General features: G+C 39.6%; 1 protein-coding gene across 11 annotated transcripts in view; it reads left to right on the forward strand.

Moving 5' to 3' along the window:
- FAM126B (family with sequence similarity 126 member B) overlaps window positions 1-24,494 on the forward strand; it is a 76,334-nt gene that overhangs the window by 48,254 nt on the left and 3,586 nt on the right. For 10 of the 11 annotated variants that reach the window (XM_032278698.1, XM_032278688.1, XM_032278689.1 and 7 more), the window contains 5 exons: window positions 10,117-10,212; window positions 14,455-14,571; window positions 15,094-15,181; window positions 18,775-18,934; window positions 19,666-19,833. In XM_032278698.1, coding sequence (XP_032134589.1) covers window positions 10,117-10,212; window positions 14,455-14,571; window positions 15,094-15,181; window positions 18,775-18,934; window positions 19,666-19,833 — 629 coding nt within the window. The remainder of the gene's footprint in view (window positions 1-10,116; window positions 10,213-14,454; window positions 14,572-15,093; window positions 15,182-18,774; window positions 18,935-19,665; window positions 19,834-24,494) is intronic. The other variant, XM_032278697.1, reaches the window with a different exon arrangement.

Genomic DNA, 24,494 nt, shown 5'->3' on the forward strand with positions numbered 1-24,494 from the left:
CATCTCTTGCTCCGAGCCTCTTCTAAGGTGCTAATGTATTTCCCACATTACACAACTCATTTATTCATTTAAAAACTCAGCTACTATTTCTCTCTCTCTGTTCACTTATACTCAAACTTTTCTACCTTTGGAGACAGGTTAGGTTTGGCCATTGTGTTGGTCCCTATTTCTGGCAGCAAAGCTAGCTAGCAAGTGCCTCCCCATCAGTTTACTTCCAAGGACATAGGGTAGATTTACATAAAGAACTAATGTGCTATCACAACAACTAAGCAATAAATGTAAATTCTCTTTCAACTTTAATTTTGCCAGATGGAATGAAGGCACAGCCTTTACCATCAGGCCTTTAGGAATTCTGACATAAAGATTTGAAGGTATAGTTCCAGTTTTTTTTTTTTTTTTTGAGACGGAGTTTCACTCTTGTTACCCAGGCTGGAGTGCAATGGTGCGATTTCAGCTCACTGCAACCTCCGCCTCCTGGGTTCAGGCTATTCTCCTGCCTCAACCTCCTGAGTAGCTGGGATTACAGGCACGTGCCACTATGCCCAGCTAATGTTTTGTATTTTTAGTAGAGACGGGGTTTCACCATGTTGACCAGGATGGTCTCGATCTCTTGACCTCGTGATCCACCCGCCTCGGCCTCCCAAAGTGCTGGGATTACAGGCTTGAGCCACCGCGCCCGGCCAGTTCCAGTTTTATTGCTTAGGAATCGTCTCTGCTCCTTGGATCCACAGTTGAAGTACTGGTAACTGCAACAACTGCCTTAGGTGGGAAAAAAATGTTGAGGTGATGTGGAAAAGAAGGGAAAAATGTATAGTAATACCACCACCTGCTGTCACTATGAGAAGAACAGAATAGTGATGATGACTATCCCACCATCATCTCTCCACCACCTCCTCCCAAATCCCCTCAGAAAAACAGAGGAATCTCTCCAGTGATGATCAGCCCTCACTCGGTGCACCTCAGGTTAAGGACACAGTCATGAAAGCTTATCAGCCAGCCCTTCGTGCCTGTATCTCACCCCAGCCTTTTATTTTTTATTTTTATTTATTTATTTATTTTGAGACAGAATCTTGCTCTCTTTCCAGACTGGAGTGCAGTGGCATGATCCCGGCTCACTGCAACCTCCACCTCCTGGGTTCAAGCGATTCTCCTGCCTCAGCTTCCCAAGTAACTGGGACTACAGGCGCGTGCCGCCACTCGTCCAGCTAATTTTTTGTATTTTTTTTAGTAGAGATGGGTTTCACCATATTGGCCAGGTTGGCCTTGATCTCTTGACCTTATGATCTGCCTGCCATGGCCTCCCAAAGTGCAGGAATTACAGGTGTGAGCCACCGCATCTGGCCACCCCAGCCTTTTAGACAAAAATGTCTGACTTGATTTTTCTAATTATTTTCTTTTTCAATTGCTTTCATTCCATGCAATTGCTGTTCCATTACCCTGAGGATGTCTCTTTGCCCATTGTTGGACTTTATGGTCTTTAAGTGTGTTTCTTGCTCCGAAAATGTAACTCAGCAGTCCGTATGGGTACAATATCTTCTGGTCCTTTTACAGTACTCTGAACATTTGATCTACAATCTGATAAGCAAAGTGTAATGCAGAGTGTCTGTTCCTGTGAGGACCCATTTGTGGCCTTTAGAGACTGCTGGCATCAGTTCAGCTTGCCAGCTATGTGCAGGGCCTTCCCCCAGAGGAATATCCCCCATAGCCATCTACAGTCTTTGTCTCTTTTATTGGCATTTTATGCCCCAGAGGGTACAAAAAGAATACATCTAAATTCAACCCATTTCTGCATTGCAGCAGTACCACCATGTCCACTCATTTCATGGACCCAAATGATCACTCCAAGTGAGTACATAGGGATATTTGCCCATAAGTACCAGTCACCTGATTCTGGAAGGGGGTTCTCCTGATATGCATTGATGTTATCCTACTTACACATTCTTCAAATTCCCATAGCGATTTCTATATGGCTGTTTTCCATATACAGGCACCCCTTTCATAGGCCAGTTTTATATTACCCTTCTGCCTGACCACATGGCCAGACCATTGGCCACCACTCATGAGTTGATAAAAACCCAAACAGGCTGGGCATGTTGGGTCACGTCTGTAATCCAAACACTTTGGGAGGCCAAGGTGGGTGGATCACCTGAGGTCAGGAGTTTGAGACCAGCCTGACCAACATGATGAAACCCTGTCTCTACTAAAAATACAAAAAATTAGCCAGGCATGGTGGTGGGCACCTGTAATCCTAGCTACTTGGGAGACTGAGGCAGGAGGATTGCTTGAACCCAGGAGGCAGAGGTTGCAGTGAACTGAGATCGCATCACTGTATCGCAGCTTAGGCAATAAGAGCGAAACTCTGTCTCAAAACAAACAAACAAACATAGCAGCAAACTGCATGCAGTTCAGCCAACCTACTAAGCTGATTTGTTTACACACACACACACACACACACACACACACACACACACACACACACAGAATCCTGCTCTGTCACCCAGGCTGGAGAGTGCAGTGTAGTGGCATGATTTGGTTCACTGCAACCTCTGCCTCCTGAGTTCAAGTGATTCTCCTGCCTCAGCTTCCCAGCCCAGCTTTTTAAAGAATAAATCTTGGGCTGAACACAGTGGCTCATGCCTGTAATCCTAGTGGATGGATTGAGCTGGGAGGATCACTTGAGGCCAGGAATTCAAGACCAGCCTGGACAGTATAGCAAGACCCAATCTCTAAACAAAACAAAAAAAATAGCTGAGTGTGGTGGTACATGCCTGTGGTCCTGGGTACTCTGGAGGCTGAGGCTGGAGGATCAAACCCAGGAGTTTAGGGCTGCAGTAGGCTATGATTGTACCACTATTTTTGAGCCTGGGTAGCAAAGTGAGACTCATCTCTTAAAAGAAAAAAAATACTGGGAGCTGGACGCGATGGCTCATTCCTGTAATCCCAGCACTTTGGGAGGCTGAGGTGGGCAGATCACGAGGTCAGGAGATCAAGACCATCCTGGCCAACATGGTAAAACCCCATCTCTACTAAAATACAAAAAATTGGCGTGGTGGTGTGCGTCTGTAGTCCCAGCTACTCCTGAGGTTGAGGCAAGAGAATCACTTGAACCTGGGAGATGCAGAGTTTGCAGTGAGTCGAGATCACGCTACTGCACTCTATCCTGGTGACAGAGCAAGACTCCATCTCAAAAAAAAATTTGGATTTCTTTCTCTAGCAGCACATAAAGATCTCATTCTTTTTAATGATGAGTTATTTCACTTTGTATACATACCATCAGTTTTTAGCCAACCTTGTATTGAGTAAATTTATATTTTCAGTTTTTTGCTACTATAAACAATATTGCAAGGAACACATTTTTTGTACATATATTTGCATGACAGCAGAAAAAGTATCTGTAGGATAAATTCCTAGCAGTGAAATTGTTATGCTAAAGAATGTCTGTGGCCGGGCGCTGTGGCTCATGGCCAGGTGCGGTGGCTCACACTTGTAATCCCAGCACTTTGTGAGGCCAAGGTGGGCAGATCACAAGGTCAGGAGTTCAAGACCAGCCTGTCCAACACAGTGAAACCCCATCTCTACTAAAAGTACAGAGATTAGTTGAGCGTGGTGGTGGGCGCTTGTAATCTCAGCTACTCAGGAGGCTGAGGCAGGAGAATCACTTGAACCCGGGAGGAAGAGGTTGCAGTGAGCTGAGATCACACGATAGAGCTAGACTCCATCTCAAAAAAGAAGGAAAAAAAAAAAGAATGTCTGCTTTTTTTAGTTTGAGTAGATATTGTAATTACCGTTTCCAAAACAACTGTACCAATTCAATGTCCTACTAGTGGTTAGAGAGTTTTTCCACCCAGTAACTCGCAATACTGATTATTTTCAAAGTTTTTAATCTTTACCAATCTAATAGTTAAAAACTGGTGTCACATTGTTATTCAGTATTGTTTTTCTTTACCTGTGAACTGCATATTCATGTCCTGTGTCCATATATATATATATATTTTGGCTGATTGGTAGGAGAGGTTTGTTTCACTGGATTGCCCAGGCTGGTCTCAAACTCCTGGGCTCAAGCAATTCTCCCACATTGACTTCCCAAAGTGCTGGGATTAGAGATGTGAGCCACCTCGCCCATCCCATTTTTCTTATTGAGCTGTTTTTTTTTTTTTCCTAGTGACTTGCAATAGCTCTTTGGATATTGAGCAATTGACACTGGTTTTTCATGTTGTACATTTTCAGTTAATTATTGGCTTTAAATTTATTTTTAAAATTGAGATATAATTTACATGCCATAAAATTTACCCCTTTAGGGAGTCAGGTGTGGCGGCTCATGCCTGTAATCTCAGCACTTTGGGAAGCCGAGGTAGGTGGATCATTGGAGGCCAGGAGTTTGAGGCCAGTTTAGCCAACATGGTGAGACCCTGTCTCTACCAAAAATATAAAAATGCTGGGTGTGGTGGCTCACACCTGTAATCCCAGCACTTTGGGAGGCCAAGGCAGGTGGATCACCTGAGGTTGGGAGTTTGAGACCAGCCTGACCAATACGGAGAAACCCCATCTCTACTAAAAATACAAAATTAGCTGGGTGTGGTGGTGCATGCCTATAATCCCAGCTACTCAGGAGGCTGAGGCAGGAGAATTGCTTGAACCCAGGAGGTGGAGGTTGCAGTGAGCCAAGATCGCACCATTGCACTCCAGCCTGAGCAACAACAGCGAAACTGTCTCAAAAAAAAAAAAAAAAAAAAAAAAAAAAATTAACCGGACCTGGCGGCGCATGCCTATAATCCCAGCTACTGGGTGGCAAGGAAAATCGCTTGCACACAGGAGGCAGAGGTTGCAGTGAGCTGAGATTGTACCTTTGCACTTCAGCCTGGGCGACAGAGTGAGACTCTGTCTTCAAAAAAAAAAAAAAAAAAATTTACCCCTTTAAATTATACAATTGAGTGGTTTTTAGTGTATTCACAAGATTGTGTAACTTACACCACTATCTAATTCCAGAACATTTTTATCATACCACAAAGAAACTCCATAGCCATTAGTTACTCCTCCCTTCCCCTTACCCCCTTACCCCTTGGTAACCACTTACTGACTGACTTTCTGTCTCTGTGGTTTTTGTCTGTGCTAGACTTTTTACATAAATGGATCCATACAATGTGTAGCCTTTTGTGTATGACTTCTTTCACTTAGCATGTTTACAAGGTTTGTTTCTGTGGTAGCATATATCAGTACTTTCTTTTTATAACTAAATAATATTTCATTGTGTAGATATACCACATTTTATCTATCCATTCATCAGTGGATGGACATTGGAGTTACTTCTTTTTTCTTTTCTTTTTTTTTTTTTTTTTTTTGCTATTGTGAATAACTCTGCTCTCTTTTGTCTATTTGGGCTGCTATAACAAAATACCTTAGACGGGGTAATATATAAACAATAGAAATGTATTGCTTACAGTTCTGCAGGTTGGAAAGTCCAAGTTTAAAGTGCCAGCAAATTTCAGTGCCAGCAGATGGTGCTTTCCGACTAATCAAATTTAGGAGGGCAGAGCTGTCATGACCTAATCATTTCCCGAAGGTCTCATCTTTTTTTTTTGAGACAGAGTGTAGCTCTGTCACCCAGGCTGGAGTACAGTGTCATGATCTCAGCTCATGGCAACCTCTGCCTCCTGGGTTCAAGTGATTTTTCTGCCTCAGCCACTTCAATAGTTGATATTACAGGTGTGCAACACCATGCCTGGCTAATTTTTGTGTTTTTTTGTAGAGACAGGGTTTCATTATGTTGGCCAGGCTGGTCTTGAACTCCTCAGGTGATCTAACCACCTCAGCCTCCCAAAATGCTGGGATTACAGGCGTGAGCCACCTTGCTCAGCTGCAAAGGCCTCACCTCTTAATACCATCATAGTGAGGGTTAAGTTTCAACATGGATTTAGACCACAGCAGCTGTTTTGAACACACGTTCACAAAGTTTTGTGTGAACATACATTTTCAGTTCTTTTTAGTATATACCTAGGAATAGAATTGCTAGGTCTTATGGTAATTCAACATTTGGCTTCTTGAGGAACTGATATGCTTCTTTCCAGAGTGGATGTACCATTTTACATTTCTACCAACAGTGTATGAGGATACCCGTTTCCCTACATTCTCACAAACACTTATTTTCCATCTTTTTTATAGTAGCCATCTTATAGGTATGAAAAGTGCTATGACATTATGGCATTTATTTGTTTTTGCTGTATGTTTTAGTTTTTTATATAGTCAACTTTGTTAGGAATACACATACATATTTTTCCCCCAAGTTAAATATGCTTTAGCTCTGCACAGTTTAGACTTTTTTCTTTTTCTTTTTTTTTTTTGAGATGGAGTTTCTTGCTGTCAACCAGGCTGGAGTGCAGTGGTGCGATCTCGGCTCACTGCAACCTCCACCTCCTGGGTTCAAGCAATCCTCCTGCCTCAGCTTCCTGAGTAGCTGGGATTACAGGCGCATGCCACCATGCCTGGCTAATTTTTTTGTATTTTTAGTACAGACAGGGTTTCACCATGTTAGCCAGGCTGGTCTCAAATACTTGATCTCAGATGATCTGCCCATCTCAGCCTCCCAAAGTGCTGGGATTACAGCTGTGAGCCACTGCACCTGACCTTTTTCTTTTTTTTTTTTTTTCAAGACAGTGTCTTGCTTTATGGCCCAGGCTGGTATGCAGTGCTGTGATTGTGGCTCACTACAGCCTGCAGCCTAGAACTGAGCTCAAGTGCTCCTCCTGCCTCACCCTCCTGAGTAACTAGGACTACCACCATGTCGCACTAATTAAAAGGTTGTTTTTTTTTTTATTATTATTGCATTTTAGGTTTTGGGGTACATGTGAAGAACATGCAAGATTGTTGCATAGGTACACACATGGCAGTGTGATTTTCTGCCTTCCTCCGCTTCACCTATATCTGGCATTTCTCCCCATGCTCTCTCTCCCCACCTCCCCACCCCCCCGTCCCTCCCCCACTTCCCTCCAACAGACCCCAGTGTGTAGTGCTCCCCTCCCTGTGTCCATGTGTTCTCATTGTTCATCACCTGCCTATGCGTGAGAACATGCGGTGTTTGATTTTCTGCTCTTGTGTCAGTTTGCTGAGAATGATGGTTTCCAGGTTCATCCATGTTCCTACAAAGGACACAAACTCATCATTTTTGATGGCTGCATAATATTCCACGGTGTATAAGTACCACATTTTCCCTGTCCAGTCTATCATCGATGGGCATTTGGGTTGGTTCCCAGCTACTCAGGAGGCTGAGGCAGGAGAATTGTTTGAACCTGGGAGGCGGAAGTTGCAGTCTTTGCTATTGTAAACAGTGCTGCAATGAACATTCATGTGCATAAAAAGTTTTTTTTTTTTGTAGCAATGGGATCTCAAAATGTTGCCCAGGCTGCTCTTGAATGCCTGAGGTCAAACAATCCTACTGCCTCAGTCTCCCAAAGTGCTGGGATTACAGGCGTGACCTACTGCATCAGCCTTCTATTTCCCTTTTTTTTTTTGAGACGGAGTCTCACTCTGTTGCTAGGCTGGAGTGCAGTGGTATGACCTCAGCTCATTCCAACCTCTGCAACCTGGGTTCAAGCGATTCTCCTATCTCAGCTTCCCGAGTAGCTGGGACTACAGGCATGTGCCACACGACCAGCTAATTTTTTGTGTGTATTTTTAGTAGAGATAGGATTTTACCATATTAGCCAAGATAGTCTTGATCTCCTGACCTCATTATCTGCCCGCCTTGGCCTCCCAAAGTGCTGGGATTGCAGACGTGAACCACCGCACCTGGCCCTTCTATTTCTTTATAGTCTCTTTTTCATCCTAATAGATTTCCTTAGGTGTCTGGCAATTTTTTTTCTCCTCCTGTTTAAGAATCGGGAATACGCCGGTCGTGTTGGCTCACACCTGTAATCCCAGCACTTTGGGAGGCCAAGGCAGGCATATCATCTGAGGTCAGGAGTTTGAGACCAGCCTGGCCAACATGGTGAAACCCTGTTCTCTACTAAATACACACAAAAAATTAGCCAAGTGGAGTGGCAGGCGCCTGTAGTCCCAGCTACTCAGGAGGCTGAGGCAGGAGAATTGTTTGAACCTGGGAGGCGGAAGTTGCAGTGAGCCAAGATCGTGCCATTGTACTCTAGCCTGCAGCCTGGGCAACAAGACCGAGACTCTGTCTCAGAAAAAAAAAATAAAAAATAGGGGAATAAAAAATGAGAAGCTCTGACCATGTTAATATATGGCTGATTTTGAGCTAGTATTGATGCAAACGTTATTGTGGTTTTGCCGTTAAAAAAATTAATTTTTGCACCAACCAAATAACTGACTATGAACTTCACCATAGGATCTCCCTTGGCCATTCATTTGGAAAATTTCCCAAATCCATATCTTTAAGTCTTTCCTCTTTGAGTGGTCAGATTCCCTAGAAACAACTCTTCTGGTATCTTAACTAGAGATCTTGTTGCTAGTATTTTGGTGGCCAAGTGGCAATATCTAGTCCAGTCTATTTCAATTCCCTTAATCTTCCTATTTTCATTTTGGCATCCACCCCCATCATAGTTGTACTTGGTGGTTCCCAGGTAGAAATTATTTTTTATCCTTTCAGAGAATAAATCTCCATTCTTTTACCTAGCTGTATGGAGAAACAGAAGGGATCTGAAAGTGTGGCTGCTTCCAGATCAGACTTTCAACTTGATTTTTAACTTTTCATTTTGGAATAACTTCAGACTTACAAAAACATTGCTAAAATAGTACAAATAGTTTCCATGAACCCTTCACCGTTCATCTATGGGAAGTTTTTTAGAGGTACAACTTCCCTGGTTCCTACCCAAGATTCTAAGTGGGTCAACTGGATTAAGATACAGAAATGTATGTTTTTAAAAAGATCTCTAAACAACTAATGTGTATCCAGATTTAGAACCCACTTTCTTAGACATTATAAATTTTAGGAAAGAATTTATTCATTCAACAAGTATTAAATAATTATAATATATTAGACACTGTGCTGGACACTAATAATAGAGATGGATAAATGAGGTTCTCTGTTCTAAAGTTGCTTATTACTAAGTGGGTGAAAGAGACATAGAGGTATAAAATTACAATTCAGTGGGATATACACTGTCCCACGTAGTGGGATATGTACATGCAGTGGATATATACACATGGAGGTGTAAAATTACAATTCAGTGCTATGTTAGAGCTACACAGATAACAGACTGGTTTACTTTATCAGAGAGAATTTAGAAGGGCTTTATGGCCAAGGTAAAAAATTTGATCTAGGACTTGAAATCTTAGCAGGAATCACCCAAGTAAAAAAAATATATTCTATTAAAGGAGCAGTATACATTAAAGCAAGGAATTCTGAATGGTTATAGCATATTGCTGGAGTGGTAAGAAGACTGATGTAGTGTGGTACATGTGGTTGGTAATGGAGGGAATTAAGGCTGGAAAGGAAGAATGAGGGTGGATTTTAAACTACCTTGTAATAGGGACTTTGATTTTAAAGGACCTTGTGGTAAGTTTGGATTTTATTATGCAGTCAATAGGAAGATTGCAGACTGATATTCATAGGGGTGTCATCTATTCAAGCATGATTTATTCCTATTTTTGAGACAGAGTCTCGTTTTGTTGCCCAAGCTGGAGTGCAGTGGCATGATCTCGGCTGACTGCAACCTCCACCTTCCAGGTTTAAGCAGTCTCCTGCCTCAGCTTCCTGTGGGTGGAACTATAGGCATGTGCCACCATGCCCGGCTTTTTGTATTTTTAATGGAGATGGGGTTTCACTGTGTTAGCCAGGATGGTCTTGATCTCCTGACCTCATGATCCAGCTGCCTCGGCCTCCCAAAGTGCTAGAATTAGAGGTGTGAACCACCATGCCCAGACTGATTTGTTTTTTAAAAATGGAAATATGGATGACAAGATGACAGCAAGGGATATGACTTGTAATGAGGAGATATAAACAGGGAAACCTTTAGGGAAGATGCTATGGTGATCTGATTAAGAAATCATAAAGGTCAATATTAAGGCATTTTCATAACCATCCAGTATAGTAAAGCATTTACTACAGCCTCTAGTAGAAGTAATTATTTGTAATCCTTTTAACCTTGCATTTGTTGTTTTTAGGTTTGAAGTCCTGAGTTTTCTCATGCTGTGTTACAATTCTGCTATTGTATATATGCCTGCCTCGTCTTACCAATCTCTTTGTCGGATGGGTTCCAGGTGAGAAGAGTGATTATTACTAATCTTCCTATTTATTTATTTGACAATATTTATTTGACAAATATTTATTGAGCACATTCTCTAAGCCAGGCACTATTCTAACTTCTGGTGATATAGCAGTAAACAAAACTCATGGAACTTACATTCCTGTAGGAGTCCTTATCCTCATGAGGTTTTTTTTTATTTTTTTATTTTTTTGAGATAGGATTTCTCTGTTACCCAGGCTGGAGTAAGGTAGGATTTCTCTCTATTACCCAGGCTGGAGTAAGGTAGGATTTCTCTCTGTTACCCAGGCTGGAGTACAGGGCTCAATCATAGCTCACTGTGCCCTCAACTTCCTTGGCTCAAACGATCCTCCAGCCTGGGCCTCTCAAGTAGCTGGGACCCCAGGGGCACAACACCACACCCAGCTAAATTTTGTAGAAACAGGGTCTTGCTGTGTTGCCCGGCTTTATCTTGAAGTCCTGGCCTCAAGCAGTCCTCCCACATCAGCCTCCCAAAGTGCTGAGAGTACAGGTATGAGCCACCATGCCTGGCCTCGCGCATTCTTGAAAACATTTTCAGCATTCAAGAAATATTTTCTAGCTGAACATGGAGTTGTACCAAGACATCCAAATCCAGGGTTGTTTAGTGATATATCTTATCACTCTCTGGTTGCCAGTTTTTGTAAATCACTCTAAGATCTTTGAAAAAATTGTGCTGTATATGGGGAAAGTCACAAGGAATCTGAACCTCTTTGCGTACATTTCATAAATAACTACCTGTGTTGGAGAAAGTGATTAGCAATAGCACCAATGATGTGTATGTCTCATTTGTATGTGGGTGGTGGGTACTGTGTATCTCATGGATTATAATGTTTTCTAAATCAGAATTTCTAATAATTTGGACAGACCTAGGCTGAAATCTTGTTCTGTCACCCAGGCTGCAGTGCAGTGGTGCCATACTGGCTCATTCAACCTTTGCCTCTCTGGTTCAGGCGATCCTCCCGCCTCAACCTCCTGAGTAGCTGGGACTACAGGTGCCCACCACCACACTAGGCTATTTTTTTTTTTTTTTAAATAGACACTGGGTTTCACTATGTTGCACAGGCAGGTCACAAACTCCTGGAATTAAGTGATCTGCATGTCCTGGCCTCCCAAATTGCTGGGATTACAGGTGTTGAGCCACTGCATCGACCCTTAAATTTCTACTATAGAAAAAATTTAGGCCAGGCACAGTGGCTCATGCCTGTAATCCCAGCAGTTTGGGAGGCTGAGGTAGGCAAATCACCTGAGGTCAGGAGTTCGAGACCAGCCTAGCCAACATGGTGAAACCCCATCTCTACTAAAAATAGAAAAATTAGCTGGATGTGGTAGCATGTGCCTGTAATCCCAGCGACTTGGAAGGCTGAGGCATGTGAATCACTTGAACCTGGGAGGCAGGGTTGCAGTGATCCGAGATCATGTCACTGCACTCCAGCCTGGGCAAAAGAGTGAGACCTTGTCTAGAAAAAAAAAAAAAAAAAGAAAAAATTTAAGTGATAAAAAATTAGTTTGGAGACAACGGATGTTTAGAGTCACAGAAGTTCAATTATGGAAGGAATTCTGAATTCAGTCTTTCAAAATGCTTTTTACTTGAGGAAATCAATCCCAAAAAAAGGTTAAATGTTATATTAGTTTTCTATTACTGCATGATAAATTGCCACAAATTGAGCAGGTTAAAACATCACACATTTATTATTTCACAGTTTTTGTGAGTCAGGAATCCAGATGGTTTAGCTGGGGTTCTCTGCTTAATGTCTTACAAAGCTGTAGTTAAGTTGTTAGCTGGAGTTGCAGTCTCATCTGAGGCTCAAAAGTTTTATTGGCAGAATTCAGTTCCTGTGACTGCAGGACTGAGGGCTTCAGTTTTTTGTGGCTGTGTGCTGGAGGCCACCCTTTGTTCCTCGACACATTGGCCTCCCAACACTGTCAGCCTACAACATGGCAGGTTGTTTCTTCAACGTTGGAGGAGTGAGACTCCAGCAAGACCTGTTACCTTAGGTAACATACTCATGTACACATAATCATGGAATCCAGTCACCTTTGCCACATTCTGTTGGTTAGAAGCAAGCTGTAGATCCCACCATTGCCAAAGGGGAAGGGCATGACACAGTGTGAATACCAGAAAGATCACAGGGATCATGACTCTCTAAGAATCTGTCCACCACAAGTGCTTTCCTCAAGATCACATGCTATTATGTTACTGAGAAGAGATCTGCTTATAACAATACTTATTAATTTTGCCAATCTAAATTAGCTGTTACTTTGGTTTTATAGATTATTTTAAAGTATTTGTTTCACTTGGCCTGTAATAACTTGATTAATATCTAACAAAATTCTTGTCTCTAATTTAGATGCTGCTTAAGTCCTTACTGCCTATCTGCAGATAAATTTATTTATAATTCATTTCTTTTGGTTCATTAAAAGAAATCTGCCTGCTCCCCTATTGGAAACATTGTTGTGGCCTTTAATCTTTAATATAATTTCTTTTTTAAAAAATCTAAACCACTTCAACTGGTTTAGATTAGATCTTTTTTTTTTTTTTTTTTTTTTTTTTTTTTGAGATAGAGTCTTACTCTGTCACCCAAACTAGAGGGTAGTGGCACAATCATGCAAAGCTCACTACAGCCTCAAACTCCTGGGCTCAAGCATTCCTTCTACTTCAGCCTCTTTAGTAGCTATGACTATAGGCATGTGCCACTACACTTGGCTAATTTTTAAATTTTTTTTTAGAGATGGGGGGTCTCACTGTGTTGTCCAGGCTGGTCTCGAACTCCTGGCCTCAAGTGATCTTCCTACCTTGGTCTCCCAAAGTCCTGGGATTATAGACATGAGTCACCACACCCAGCCTAATACAGTTTCTTAATAACAAATATGGCAGAGTTTTGTGGTCCTCAAACTTTTTTTCTTTTATTCATTATTCCCCTACAGAATTTTGAAAAACTATGTACTCCTTGTACATTAAGTTGACATTAAAATTTTTTATCCTATCTTAAATAGGTAGAAATGATATAATTTCTAGGCCATGCAAGGTGGTTCATGCCTGTAATCCCAGCGCTTTGGGAGCCCGAGGCGGGCAGATCCCCTGAGGTCAGGAGTTTGAGACCAGCCTGGCCAACATAGTGAAACCCCATCTCTACTAAAAATACAAAAATTAGCCAGGTGTGGTGGCACGTGCCTTTAGTCCCAGCTACTCAGGAGGCTGAGGCAGGAGAATCGCTTGAGCCTGGGAGGCAGAGGTTGCGGTGAGCCGACATCAGATCACTGCCCTCCAGCCTGAGCAACAGAGTGAGACTCTGTCTCAATACGTAAGTATTGACATAATTTAAAAAAAACTGTTGGGTCATTGTTTTAAATATATGTAATGTAAATACCATAATGATGTGATACTCACCATCATCCATTTGAGGAATAAATGAATAAACTTTTCTTTAAAGGTCTAACATTACATTTATTCCTTTTTCTCCTTGAAATTGAAGGATACATTTTCATTCTTCTTTCCCCACATAGTTTTATCTTAATATAATGCTATTTTCAACTTGCAGGTCTTTTATTGTACATCTCTGTTACAAAAAATATATATAAACAGAATTTTAAAAGAATTTCCCAAGATAATAAGGCACTAAACACTAAAAAATTTCCTCTGGACTCACTATTATAGTTGTCTTACTAAATTAATTGATTAAATAATATAGTATAGTACAACTTTTGATCATTATCAAGCATAACTTTCTTGAAGCATCACGTAATGAGATAGAATGGATGTTAGGGAGTTGTTTATTTCTTTGTTTAGTTATTTGTTTAAAAATGGCCTCACAGACACAGTATTTTGAATCCTTTTGTTTTGAGATTTCTATACATCCCAGTAATTCACCCTAATACAATTTGGGGTGAGTAAAAATTAGGGGTGTGTGTGTGTGTGTGTGTGTGTGTGTGAAGAGGGAGAAGGATGATTGTGAAAGAGATGATTAACTATTTTAGAAAAGTTGTTTTTATGGGCAGTCCCATAGGATGTGTGCTTTATGAGAGCATGGATTTCATTTTATTTTTTATCTTTCACCTGTTCATGACTGTATGCCTAGGCCCAGAACAATGACTGGTATATAACAGGCACTCAGTAAATATTTGAGGAATGAATAAATTGTATAAATGAACGTATGAAAACAGAAATATTTTATTTAATGAATCTGGAAATCACATGCTAAATAGTGTATTTCCCTAGGGTTTGTGTGAGTGGGTTTCCACGGCAACATGAAAAACATTGGAAAGAACTCTGTGGTCGAATAGTATTGGATCCTGAATTTATGGTGCAGCTTCTCACAGGAGTTTATTATGCCATGTAAGTAAGTGGAATATAAAATTGTATGAATTCTTCCTAATGTTTGGAAACTTTTAATATTTCTCTTTCTTCCTTATCAGACACAATACTGAATCTCTTGTTCTATGATAGGCTTATCTTGTTTTTCTAATATGGTTTCCTTTTAGTACTTTTAAAATAACCAAAATGTAACATAAGCAGTCATTAAAATTGAAGTTTAGAAATTGTCAGGTTGTCTGTATGGAAAACTATCTCTACAAAGTTCATAATCCAGGTTTTCATGAATGCATTAAGTAGATTACTTTGAATATATCACCATGTAATGAAAACCAATTTATGTGAAGAAACATTTGTAAACATAGTATTTAAAATATTGGTTTTGTTTTTATAACCAAAAGTGGGATAGTTTATAAATGAAATGATATAACACTTGGCATGAAAATTTTGCTTCACAACCAAAATTGCAGGACTTGAAACAATTTAAAAAGTTAAGCTGAAGATTAGATATTTGTTCAAGAGAGTAAATGATCTGCTTCTTCATAGGTATAATGGACAGTGGGACCTTGGCCAGGAAGTTCTTGATGACATCATTTATAGAGCTCAGCTAGAGCTTTTTTCTCAACCACTATTGGTAAGTTATTATCTTTACTCTTTATTGAATATACTTATACCTAAAAAAAAAAAAAAAAAAAAAAAAAGGTACTAGGTTGAAAATCTGAGACAATCCCAATTATTAGGGGAAAAATTTTATTCCAGAGTAACAATTAGTTAACTGTTAGAGAAAACACAAAATAGGTTTAGATCCTTTCCACCTTCCAGTACCAAAATAAAGTTCAGATAGAGTGAATAATTAAATGTTTTGAAATCCTTTAAGAAGAGAGAGGAGAAGAAAAGTTTCCAAATATTCAAATTTCTAGAGAAGGGAAGACTTTGTAAGCATAAGTGATAGGACAAGTCACTAAAATAAGATTGATTTTCTTTCTCCCTTACATAAACACCTAAATTCTAAGCTGTTAGGTTTTTGTTTTTTTGTTTCTTGTTTTGTATTTTTTGTAGAGACAGAGTCTCTCTGTGTTGCCAAGGCTAGCCTCAGCCTCCAAGACTGCTGGGATTATGGACGTGTGACACTGCACCCAGCCTATTCCATCAGTTTTGCCTTTTTTTTTTTTTTTTTTTTTTTTTTTCTGTTTTTGAGATGGAGTTTTGCTCTTATTTCCCAAGCTGGAGTACAATGGTGCAATCTTGGCTCATTGCATCCTCTACCTCATGGGTTCAAGCGATTCTCCTGCCTCAGCCTCCAGAGTAACTGGGATTACAGGCGTGCACCACCACGCCCGTCTAGTTTATTGTATTTTTAGTAGAAACGGGGTTTCACCATGTTAGCCAGGCTGGTCTCAAACTCCTGACCTCAGGTGATCCGCCTGCCTCTGCCTCCCAAAGTACTGTGAGCCACTGCGCCCAGCCCATCAGTTTTTTTGTTTTTTTTTTTTTTTAAATTTTATTTTGTTTTTGAGATGGAGTTTCTCTCTACCACTGAGTGGAGTGCAGTGGCATGATCTCAGCTCAGTGCAACCTCTGCCTCTTGGGTTCAAGTGATCCTCCCATCTTAGCCTCCCATGTCTAGCTGGGATCATAGGCACCAGCACACCCAGCTAATTTTTGTATTTTTAGTAGAGACAGTTTCACCATGTTGGCCAGGCTGGTCTTGAAATACTGATCTCAAGTGATCTGCCGGCCTCAGTCTCCCAGAGTGTTGAGATTACAGGTGTGAGCCACTGTGCCTGGCCTCCATTAGGGTTTTAAAAGCAAAATTAATACATGCAGGGCACAAACTGAGAAACATATTTTCAGCAGACGTGATAAGAATAAACAAATTAATATTTCATTTTATGTAAAGATTTTGTACTCTCCTACAAAATAAACAAATCTCCAAATGGTAACTGATTAAAAAACAGATGTAAGGCTGGGCGCGGTGGCTCACACCTGTAATCCCAGCACTTTGGGAGGCCAAGGTGGGTGGATCACCTGATACCACAAGTTCAAGACCAGCCTGGCCAACATAGGAAAACCCTATCTTTACAAAAAATACAAAATTTAGCTGGGTGTGGTGGTGCATACCTCTAATCCCAGCTACTTGGGAGGCTGAGGCATGAGAATTGCTTGAACCCGGGAGGCAGAGGTTGCAGTGAGCGGAGATCATGCTACTGCACTCCAGCCTGGGTGACAGCGCAAGACCTTGCCTCAAAAAAAACCAGAAAAGAAAACAAAACAACAAATGTAAATATCCAGCAGTGAAGTGAGGAAGGCATTCTTTATGTTACAGTGGTAGTATGACACAACCCTGAATATCCCCAGAAGAAGCAGTTTGGTAATGTGTGTTTATTTCTTTGACCCTGTATCCCATGTCTAGCAATGTATTCCAGAAAACTAAACTTAAATTTAATACCGAAATTGTAAATACCAGAGACAGTATATTATAAGCATAACATTACAGTTTTATTTCTAATTGCAAAGAAATAAAAACAGTCTAAATGTTCCACAGCAGAGAATGATTTAAGTTATATGATATTTACTTGGTAAAACTATATATTTGAGGTTTTATATTAAAGGGAAACACTAGCTTGTATGAGGTAGAAAAACAGTATACAATTATATTTTTAGATCTAGACAGGACAGAGGAAGCATACAAAATGCTAATAGTTGTCTAGGTAATTTGTCTGTGGATGTTTTTATTCCTTTCCAATTTTGTAAGCTTTTTGTAGTATTTTGATAATGGTGTTTTTAAAATATTATTTTCTACTTGCAGCATTTTAAGAATACAGCTTTTTATTTTATTGTTTCAAAACTTATTATTTTTTTGAGATAGGGTCTTACTCTGTTACCTAGGCTGAAGTGCTGTGGTGTGATAACAGTTCTCTGTAACCTCTACTTTCCTTGCTCAAGTGATCCTCCTGCCTCAGCCTCCTGAGTAGCTGAGACTACAGGTGCATACCAGCACACCCAGCAAATTTTTGTATAGTTTTTTGAGACAAGGTCTCATGATATTGCCTAGGCTGGTCTCAAATTCCTGGACTTAAGCCATCTGCCTGCCTCAGCCTCTCAAAGTGGTGGGATTACAGGCATGAGCCACTTTGCCTGGCCCATCTTTTTAAAAGCCATTTTATTTGTATCATTTTAAAAAATATTTTAAGCTAAATATAAATTTATTGAGGTAGCATTTGCAATAATTCTTCTTTGAATTCCCATTTGTTTCCTAATCTTACCCTAAGAGTTACATTAAAACAAATGGGTAAAAAAATTAAAAAATTATATCATCATAGTAATACCTAAAACTTATGAAACTATTTAAATTCATAGTTTATCCTTTCAACAATCTTGTAAATTAAATAGAGGTGGCATTTCCAAGGCAATACAGGTAAAGAGATTAGTAACTCTAGTGTTACAGTATTCCATTATTGTCAGTGTCTCTGGGGGACCCAATAATAATACCCCTTTTCCCTATTAAAATCTAGAGCCATGTGATAGACAGAAAAATGGTAGATGGGGAACAAGTATTTTCATTACTGTTGAAAGCTAAATCGAAAGACTTAACTTTCCTCTACATCTAGACCTTGGAACAGCCCACTGGAGAGAATGAGTGGGCAGATTAGGCAAACCCATCCAGGCTGCTGCTTCATTCCATGTGGGCTTGTCCAAGTGGAGAGGGAGGGAGAAAGGCAATCCTTTAGCTCAAGATTTTTGCTAGATTTGTACAACCCAATTAGGAAACATGGATCAGTCAAATGGCAATTACCAGGAGCAGAAAGTGGTAGGACAAAATGCCAGAAGTATTTAGGAAACATTTTTCTTCATGTAAATAGGAGAGTGGAGAATATCCCAATGTTTATCAGAGATTAAATTCTGCATGTTATCATCTTAAGAATCAGACAATTCTAAATTGTCTCATAATCAGTTTAAATGTTAATTCTTTTTTTGGAATGCTTTTTCTCTTTGAAAGTCAACCATTTTAAGGCATCAGTGGAGTATGTGACTCGTACTTTAGAAATTCTCATTTGAAAGCTTGCTTAAAAGAATAGAGAACAACAAAGATACATTTATTACACATTTGTACTTTTATGTGTTATAATGCAAATTTTAAATACATATTCAAAAGTTACGGAAAAGAGTATAAACAAAAACTGCATATTGATTGTAAACTTGTATAGACTTATATTATCATTGTAGGTTGCCAATGCCATGAAAAACTCATTACCGTTTGATGCTCCTGATTCTTCACAAGAAGGCCAGAAAGTCCTTAAAGTTGAAGTCACTCCAACAGTGCCGAGGATTTCTCGGACTGCAATTACAACAGCTTCAATCCGTCGTCATAGATGGAGGAGAGAAGGTGAGTATAAAATCCCCATAGTCCACACATGGAGTCAAGTAAATTTATCACTGTTTACAGACTGTCTTAGCACATGATATTAAAAGACCCTGTATAATTAAATTTTTTTTTGTTAAAAATAGCACTAGAAATGTGAGTGTCTAAAGTTATTTTAATATAAATATATATTTATAAAATACATGTTATTTAGATTGCTGTATAAAGGTTAAAACATAAAATAAGATGTGGTTAATTTTTGTATTTTTTTGAACTAAGTAAGAACAATAGGAAAGAAGTTGCTTTAACCTTGTTACCATACTAGGAAAAAAAAGGTGCACGTATGAGCACTGTGGGAAAAAGTATATAACTGGCCAAACTAACAATATAATATAAGCTATTCATAAAATGACATATTCTTGTTTTTGGATTTTTATCTTTGCCTTTCCCTTTTTTGTAAGTGCTGAATCTGGCAGAATTTCATAGACATGGTACTTCAATAGTCAAGCTGTCTTGCCTAAGAGATATTGCCATTTTAGTGATCCTGATTTTTCTGTCTTAATTCATTTGCAAACCTCACATTGTTCATCTGCTGCCTTATGTGTGTGCATGCTGTGCACACACATGTAACTATATAAATAGTATTTGTGTTTATATCATATCCATATATACATTCTCTTATCTGCCTGGGTCAAAATGCTCAGAAAAGAATAGAGCAGCATAAAAGCACTAAAATTTTATATGTTGAATCCCAGATGGCTTTGACTTCTCAAACGAGGCTGACTCGAGTATTCCTGGCTCCCCGATCCAACACGGCTCCACTGACCTAGGGATCAAACGTGTGCAAGAGGGGGAGGTGCTGGTGCGCAGGACCCCTGAGCATGGCTCGCCGGAGCCCAACTCAGCAGCAGCCACAACAGAGGGTAGGACAGAGATGAGGAGGCAGAAGTCAGTGAGGCAGTTGCTGGAGAAGGATCCTGGCTCTCTATCCCCAAGCAGAGCATCTTTCCATTCCAATGTGTGTTACCAGTACCCTAGGGTGTGTTAGCTTCTCCTTGCAAAGCACCCTCCCTCCTCATATGCATAGCACCAGATCAGGTGCAATCTTTAGTTACCATTTGTGCTGGCCTGGAGTCTGCATCCCTGTGTAATCAAGGAACAGCTTGGCATGGCTACTAACAAGGCAGGGTTCTGTCTCCAAAAGGTCTGCAAATGCTTGGAATTTTTTCATTACTGAGCATGTTTATTCTAACCTTAGGAAAGAAAAATGCACCCAGTGGACATGAGCCATATTCATCAATATGAAAGATTTTATTTATACAATAATTTATTCTTTAAAAATTTGTAAAGGGAGTTTTAAAATGTTAGTGTATTATCTTTAAGAAATTGGAAGTGGAGCCAGCTGATTTATCTGCAATTCTGTGGTGTTCAATGAAGAATTTCTCAGCTCTTTGACAAAGTATGCTGATATTGATTGGCTTTATCATCTGTAGATTAATTTGCTTAGGTCTAACTAGTAAACTACGGACATATTCTATAAATGTGCTATCCTGATGCACAGCATATTTTATAATTTATTGTAAATACTGGTTGCCTTCAATTCAATGGAATTAAAATGCATTGTTATATTTAGAGGTCAGATATCCTAGTAGAGCCTTATTTCTATAATTTAGGTATCACAACATGGAGGGTTTTTTTTTTTTAAATACCCTTCCCCGCTACCGCCCATCTGTGAAAGAATGCTTCTCTTTGATGGGCAAGTATTTACTTGCTGTTTTGCATGTAATGCCATAGGAATTAGCTTTGTAAAAGAGGGAACTGTAGCCAGTGTTTAAAAAATTATTTAATGTATTGCTACTGTGGGATCTTTATACTTATTTATGAAATCAAGCAAGTAGTTTTAAAAGATGTTATATATTTTTATTTAAATGCCAAATGTACATAAAGCAGTTAACTGCCACCATGGGGAACTCTCTGCTCTTTGGTGCATTAGAAATTTGAGCATGCTCAGTAAGATCTAAATCTACCCTCTGTTCCCTTGCCCATTTACCCAGATTGACCTTATTTCATTTTAACAGTGTTGCATGTGCATGACCTAGGGACCCAAAAAAGTTGGTGCTGTAAGATACAGCCTTCCCTTTTTTCCCTGTATCTTATTATGTTATCCCTAGGAGTAAGTTTTATCTTGTATAAACACATAACAATGAGAAGATGAATAGATATGTAACCCAGAGTTGGCCTAAACTGAACATTCTTGAATGACTGAGCCACTTGACGTTTATCTACTACTATTGCTAGAATATTGGAAGTATTTGTGCTAAATGTAGTACTGGGTTAATCAACAGTTGCTGAAATTCCAGAAAGTGTGGAATTAGGTTGAAGCATTCCTTCCAATACATCAAGTCATACACTTTGAAACAAATGAACCAAAATAGTAGTTCCTTTTTAATACATTATATTTATCACTGGTAAACTTTCAATTTCGGGGAGGGAGTGAGAGAGTGTAGCCACTAGGAAAGAGGAATGTTTCCTTATTTTACCTTTTATTCCAGATTATTTGTAGTTTTATTTTATTTATTTTTTGAGGCAGGATCTCACTCCCATCACCCAGGCAGAAGTGTGGTGGCACAATCAAGGCTCACTGCAGCCTCAACTTCCTGGGCTCAAATGATCCTCCCACCTCAGCCTCTGGAATAACTAGAACTACAGGCACACCACCATACCTGGCTAGTTTTTTGTATTTTTAGTAGAGATGGTGTTTTGCCGTGTTGCCTAGGCTGATCTCAAACTCCTGGGCTCAAGTAATCTGCCTGCCTTAGCCTCCCAAAGTGCTGAAATTACAGGCATGAGCCACCGACCCTGGCCTATTTGTAGTTTTAAATCAATATTAACAGAAGCCAAATGTGTAAGTAAAGTCGGCCATGAATAGAAAAGTTCATTAAGAATCCATTTCATAGCTTCTTGGGGTTCAATGTAAATACATAAAGGCATTAAAAAAGAAATTCCATTTCAGATGTCTCCTCTTTGGACCATGAATGGTATTGTTATCACCTTTGGAGAAAATTACAAAGTAAAAATATTTTGAGATACAATTGCCTTTTTATTTCACAAGGGTTTTTTCTTGACCCCCAGATGGTCTCACTCTGTTGCCCAGGCTAGAGTATACTGGCACAGTCATAGATCACTGTAACCTGGTTTCCTGGGCTCCAGCAAACCTCTGGCCCCAGCCTTCTCAGAAGCTAGGATAACAGGCATATCACCATGCGCAGTAAATTTTTAAATTGTTTGTGGAGATGAGGTCTTGCTATGTTGCCCAGGCTGGTCTTCAACTCCCAGGCTCAAGCAATCCTCCTGTCTTGGCCTCCCTAAATGCTGGTGACCCGCTGCGCCCAGCCTCCTTAAGATTCATAGCTTACTGCCACCTCGAATTCCTGGACTTAAGTGATCTTCCTACCTCGGCCTCCTGAGCAGCTGGGACTATGGGCGGGTGCCATCACATCTGGCTAATTTTAAAATTTTTTGTGGAGATATGATCTTGCCATTTACCCAGGCTGGTCTCAATGTCCTCAGCTCAAGGGATCTGCCTGTCTTGGCTTCCCAAAATGTTGGGATTAAAGGTGTGAGCCACTGTACCCTGCCAAGCTTTTTAAACAGAAGAAAGGAAGTTATAAAACCCTATGAAAAGTTTTGATAATTCTGAACTCTGCTGAAGCTTATAGATTATTGACTAGTCTTCTGCTATGATGTTTTTAAAGAATTTTACAATTAAAATTGGGTTTATTGTTGAAATTGAAGGGAGAATATAAGCTCATCACCTACCTTTCTCCTGATTGTCAAGTAACATTCTATTTGTGACTTTTAAAGCTGGAATTAAGATTATTACTAAACTGGCCAGGCATGATGGCTCATGCTTATAATCCCAGTACTTTGAGAGGCCTAGGCAGGTGAATTGCTTGAGCCCAGTTCAAGACCAGCCTAGGCAATGTGGCAAAACCTCATGTCTACAAAATATATAAAAATTAGCCAAGCATGGTGGCACATGCCTGTAGTCCCAGCTACTTGAGAGGCTGAGGTGGGAGGATCACTCAAGCCTGGGAGGTTGAGGCTACAGTGAGCTGTGATCATGCCACGGCACTTCAGCCTGGGCAACAAAGTGAGACCTTGTCTCAAAAAATAATAATACAAATAAATAAATGTTTTTAAAAATTATTACTAAACTGAAGACAATACCTGTGATTAAAGTATAATCAGTGTTCCATTATATTATATGCTAAGCATTGCTTAGTATATAAAATATCAGTAGATTCTCTTGCATGTTGGCTTTTGTGTTATCTTTTTTATGGTCATATTGCTTGGGCATCAGATCTGCATGTAGCAAAATTCAGAAGCTAGCACTAAGTCTCTCAGTCTCCTTTCCTAATAAATATACCCAATATTTTAAAAGAGGTTATACATTTTTGATATGATAATATCCACTTCTGTTGACTCCCAATTTTATATTACTAATATAAATTCTGAACCAATAACTATCCTTTCTTGGGCAATTTCGGAGTTCTTTATACTAATTATAAGTAAATTACTAAGATGTATCATATGAATATAATTTAAAGTTTTTATTTTGAAGTACATTATGTACAGTTCTTTTGAAGAGGTTGAGAGAAGTGGTGTCAGCTGCTACTGTTCTTAGTAAATGCATTTTCATATGGCTTTGCATGATGATTAAAGATTATTAAACTGCTGGATATAAAAGGTGCCTTTTGCTTTAAGGATAGCTTATTTCATTCTTTAGAAGGAAGAAAATAATCCATATGAGTAATATAGCTAAGTAAATAGTTTATTTTTCCAGATACTATGTTAAATAAAAGATTGTGTTAAAATATTTTGTATATATTTTGCTTAGGTAACTTATATCTCTAATATTTGTTTAGATCCTTTCCTAATGTTTTTACCTTAACTGTAATGTTGATATCTGTTTTGTAGACTCAGATTAAACTTCATGGCAGTCTGGGAAATGTATTTAATGAGGTAGCAAGCCAATATGAGTTCTTGAAAGAAGCAAATGTATTACTTTCTAAGAGAATGTTGATCATACTCTCAGTAAGAGAACTGGCTTTCTGTAAACTGCAAGCTCAATATATTATATGTTCTTTTCTTCTTCCCACAAAAACCCAAGATAAGAATTCTGTTGTTGGCCGGATGAGGTGGCTCACACTTGTAATCCCAGCACTTTGGGAGGCCGAGGTGGGCAGATAATTTGGGACCAGGAATTCAAGACCAGCCTGGCCATCATTGTGGAACCCCATCTCTACTAAAAATACAAAAATTAGCTGGGTGTGGTGGTACATGCCTGTAATCTCAGCTACTTGGGAGGCTGAGGCAGGAGAATCACTTGAACCTGGGAGGCAGAGGTTGCAGTGAGCCGAAGACCATGCCACTGCACTCCAGTCTGGGTGACAGAGCAAGACTCTGTCTCAAAAAAACCACAAAAAAACAAAAAAAGAATTACTTTGTTAACTGCAGTTTCTGCATGAAATGAAATGTGATGGGACACTATAGTATTTTGTGATTATGACAATACATCTCA

Source organism: Sapajus apella, unplaced genomic scaffold (genome assembly GCF_009761245.1).
Source record: "Sapajus apella isolate SASKATOON/1434 unplaced genomic scaffold, GSC_monkey_1.0 scaffold10, whole genome shotgun sequence".
NCBI lineage: Eukaryota > Metazoa > Chordata > Mammalia > Primates > Cebidae > Sapajus > Sapajus apella.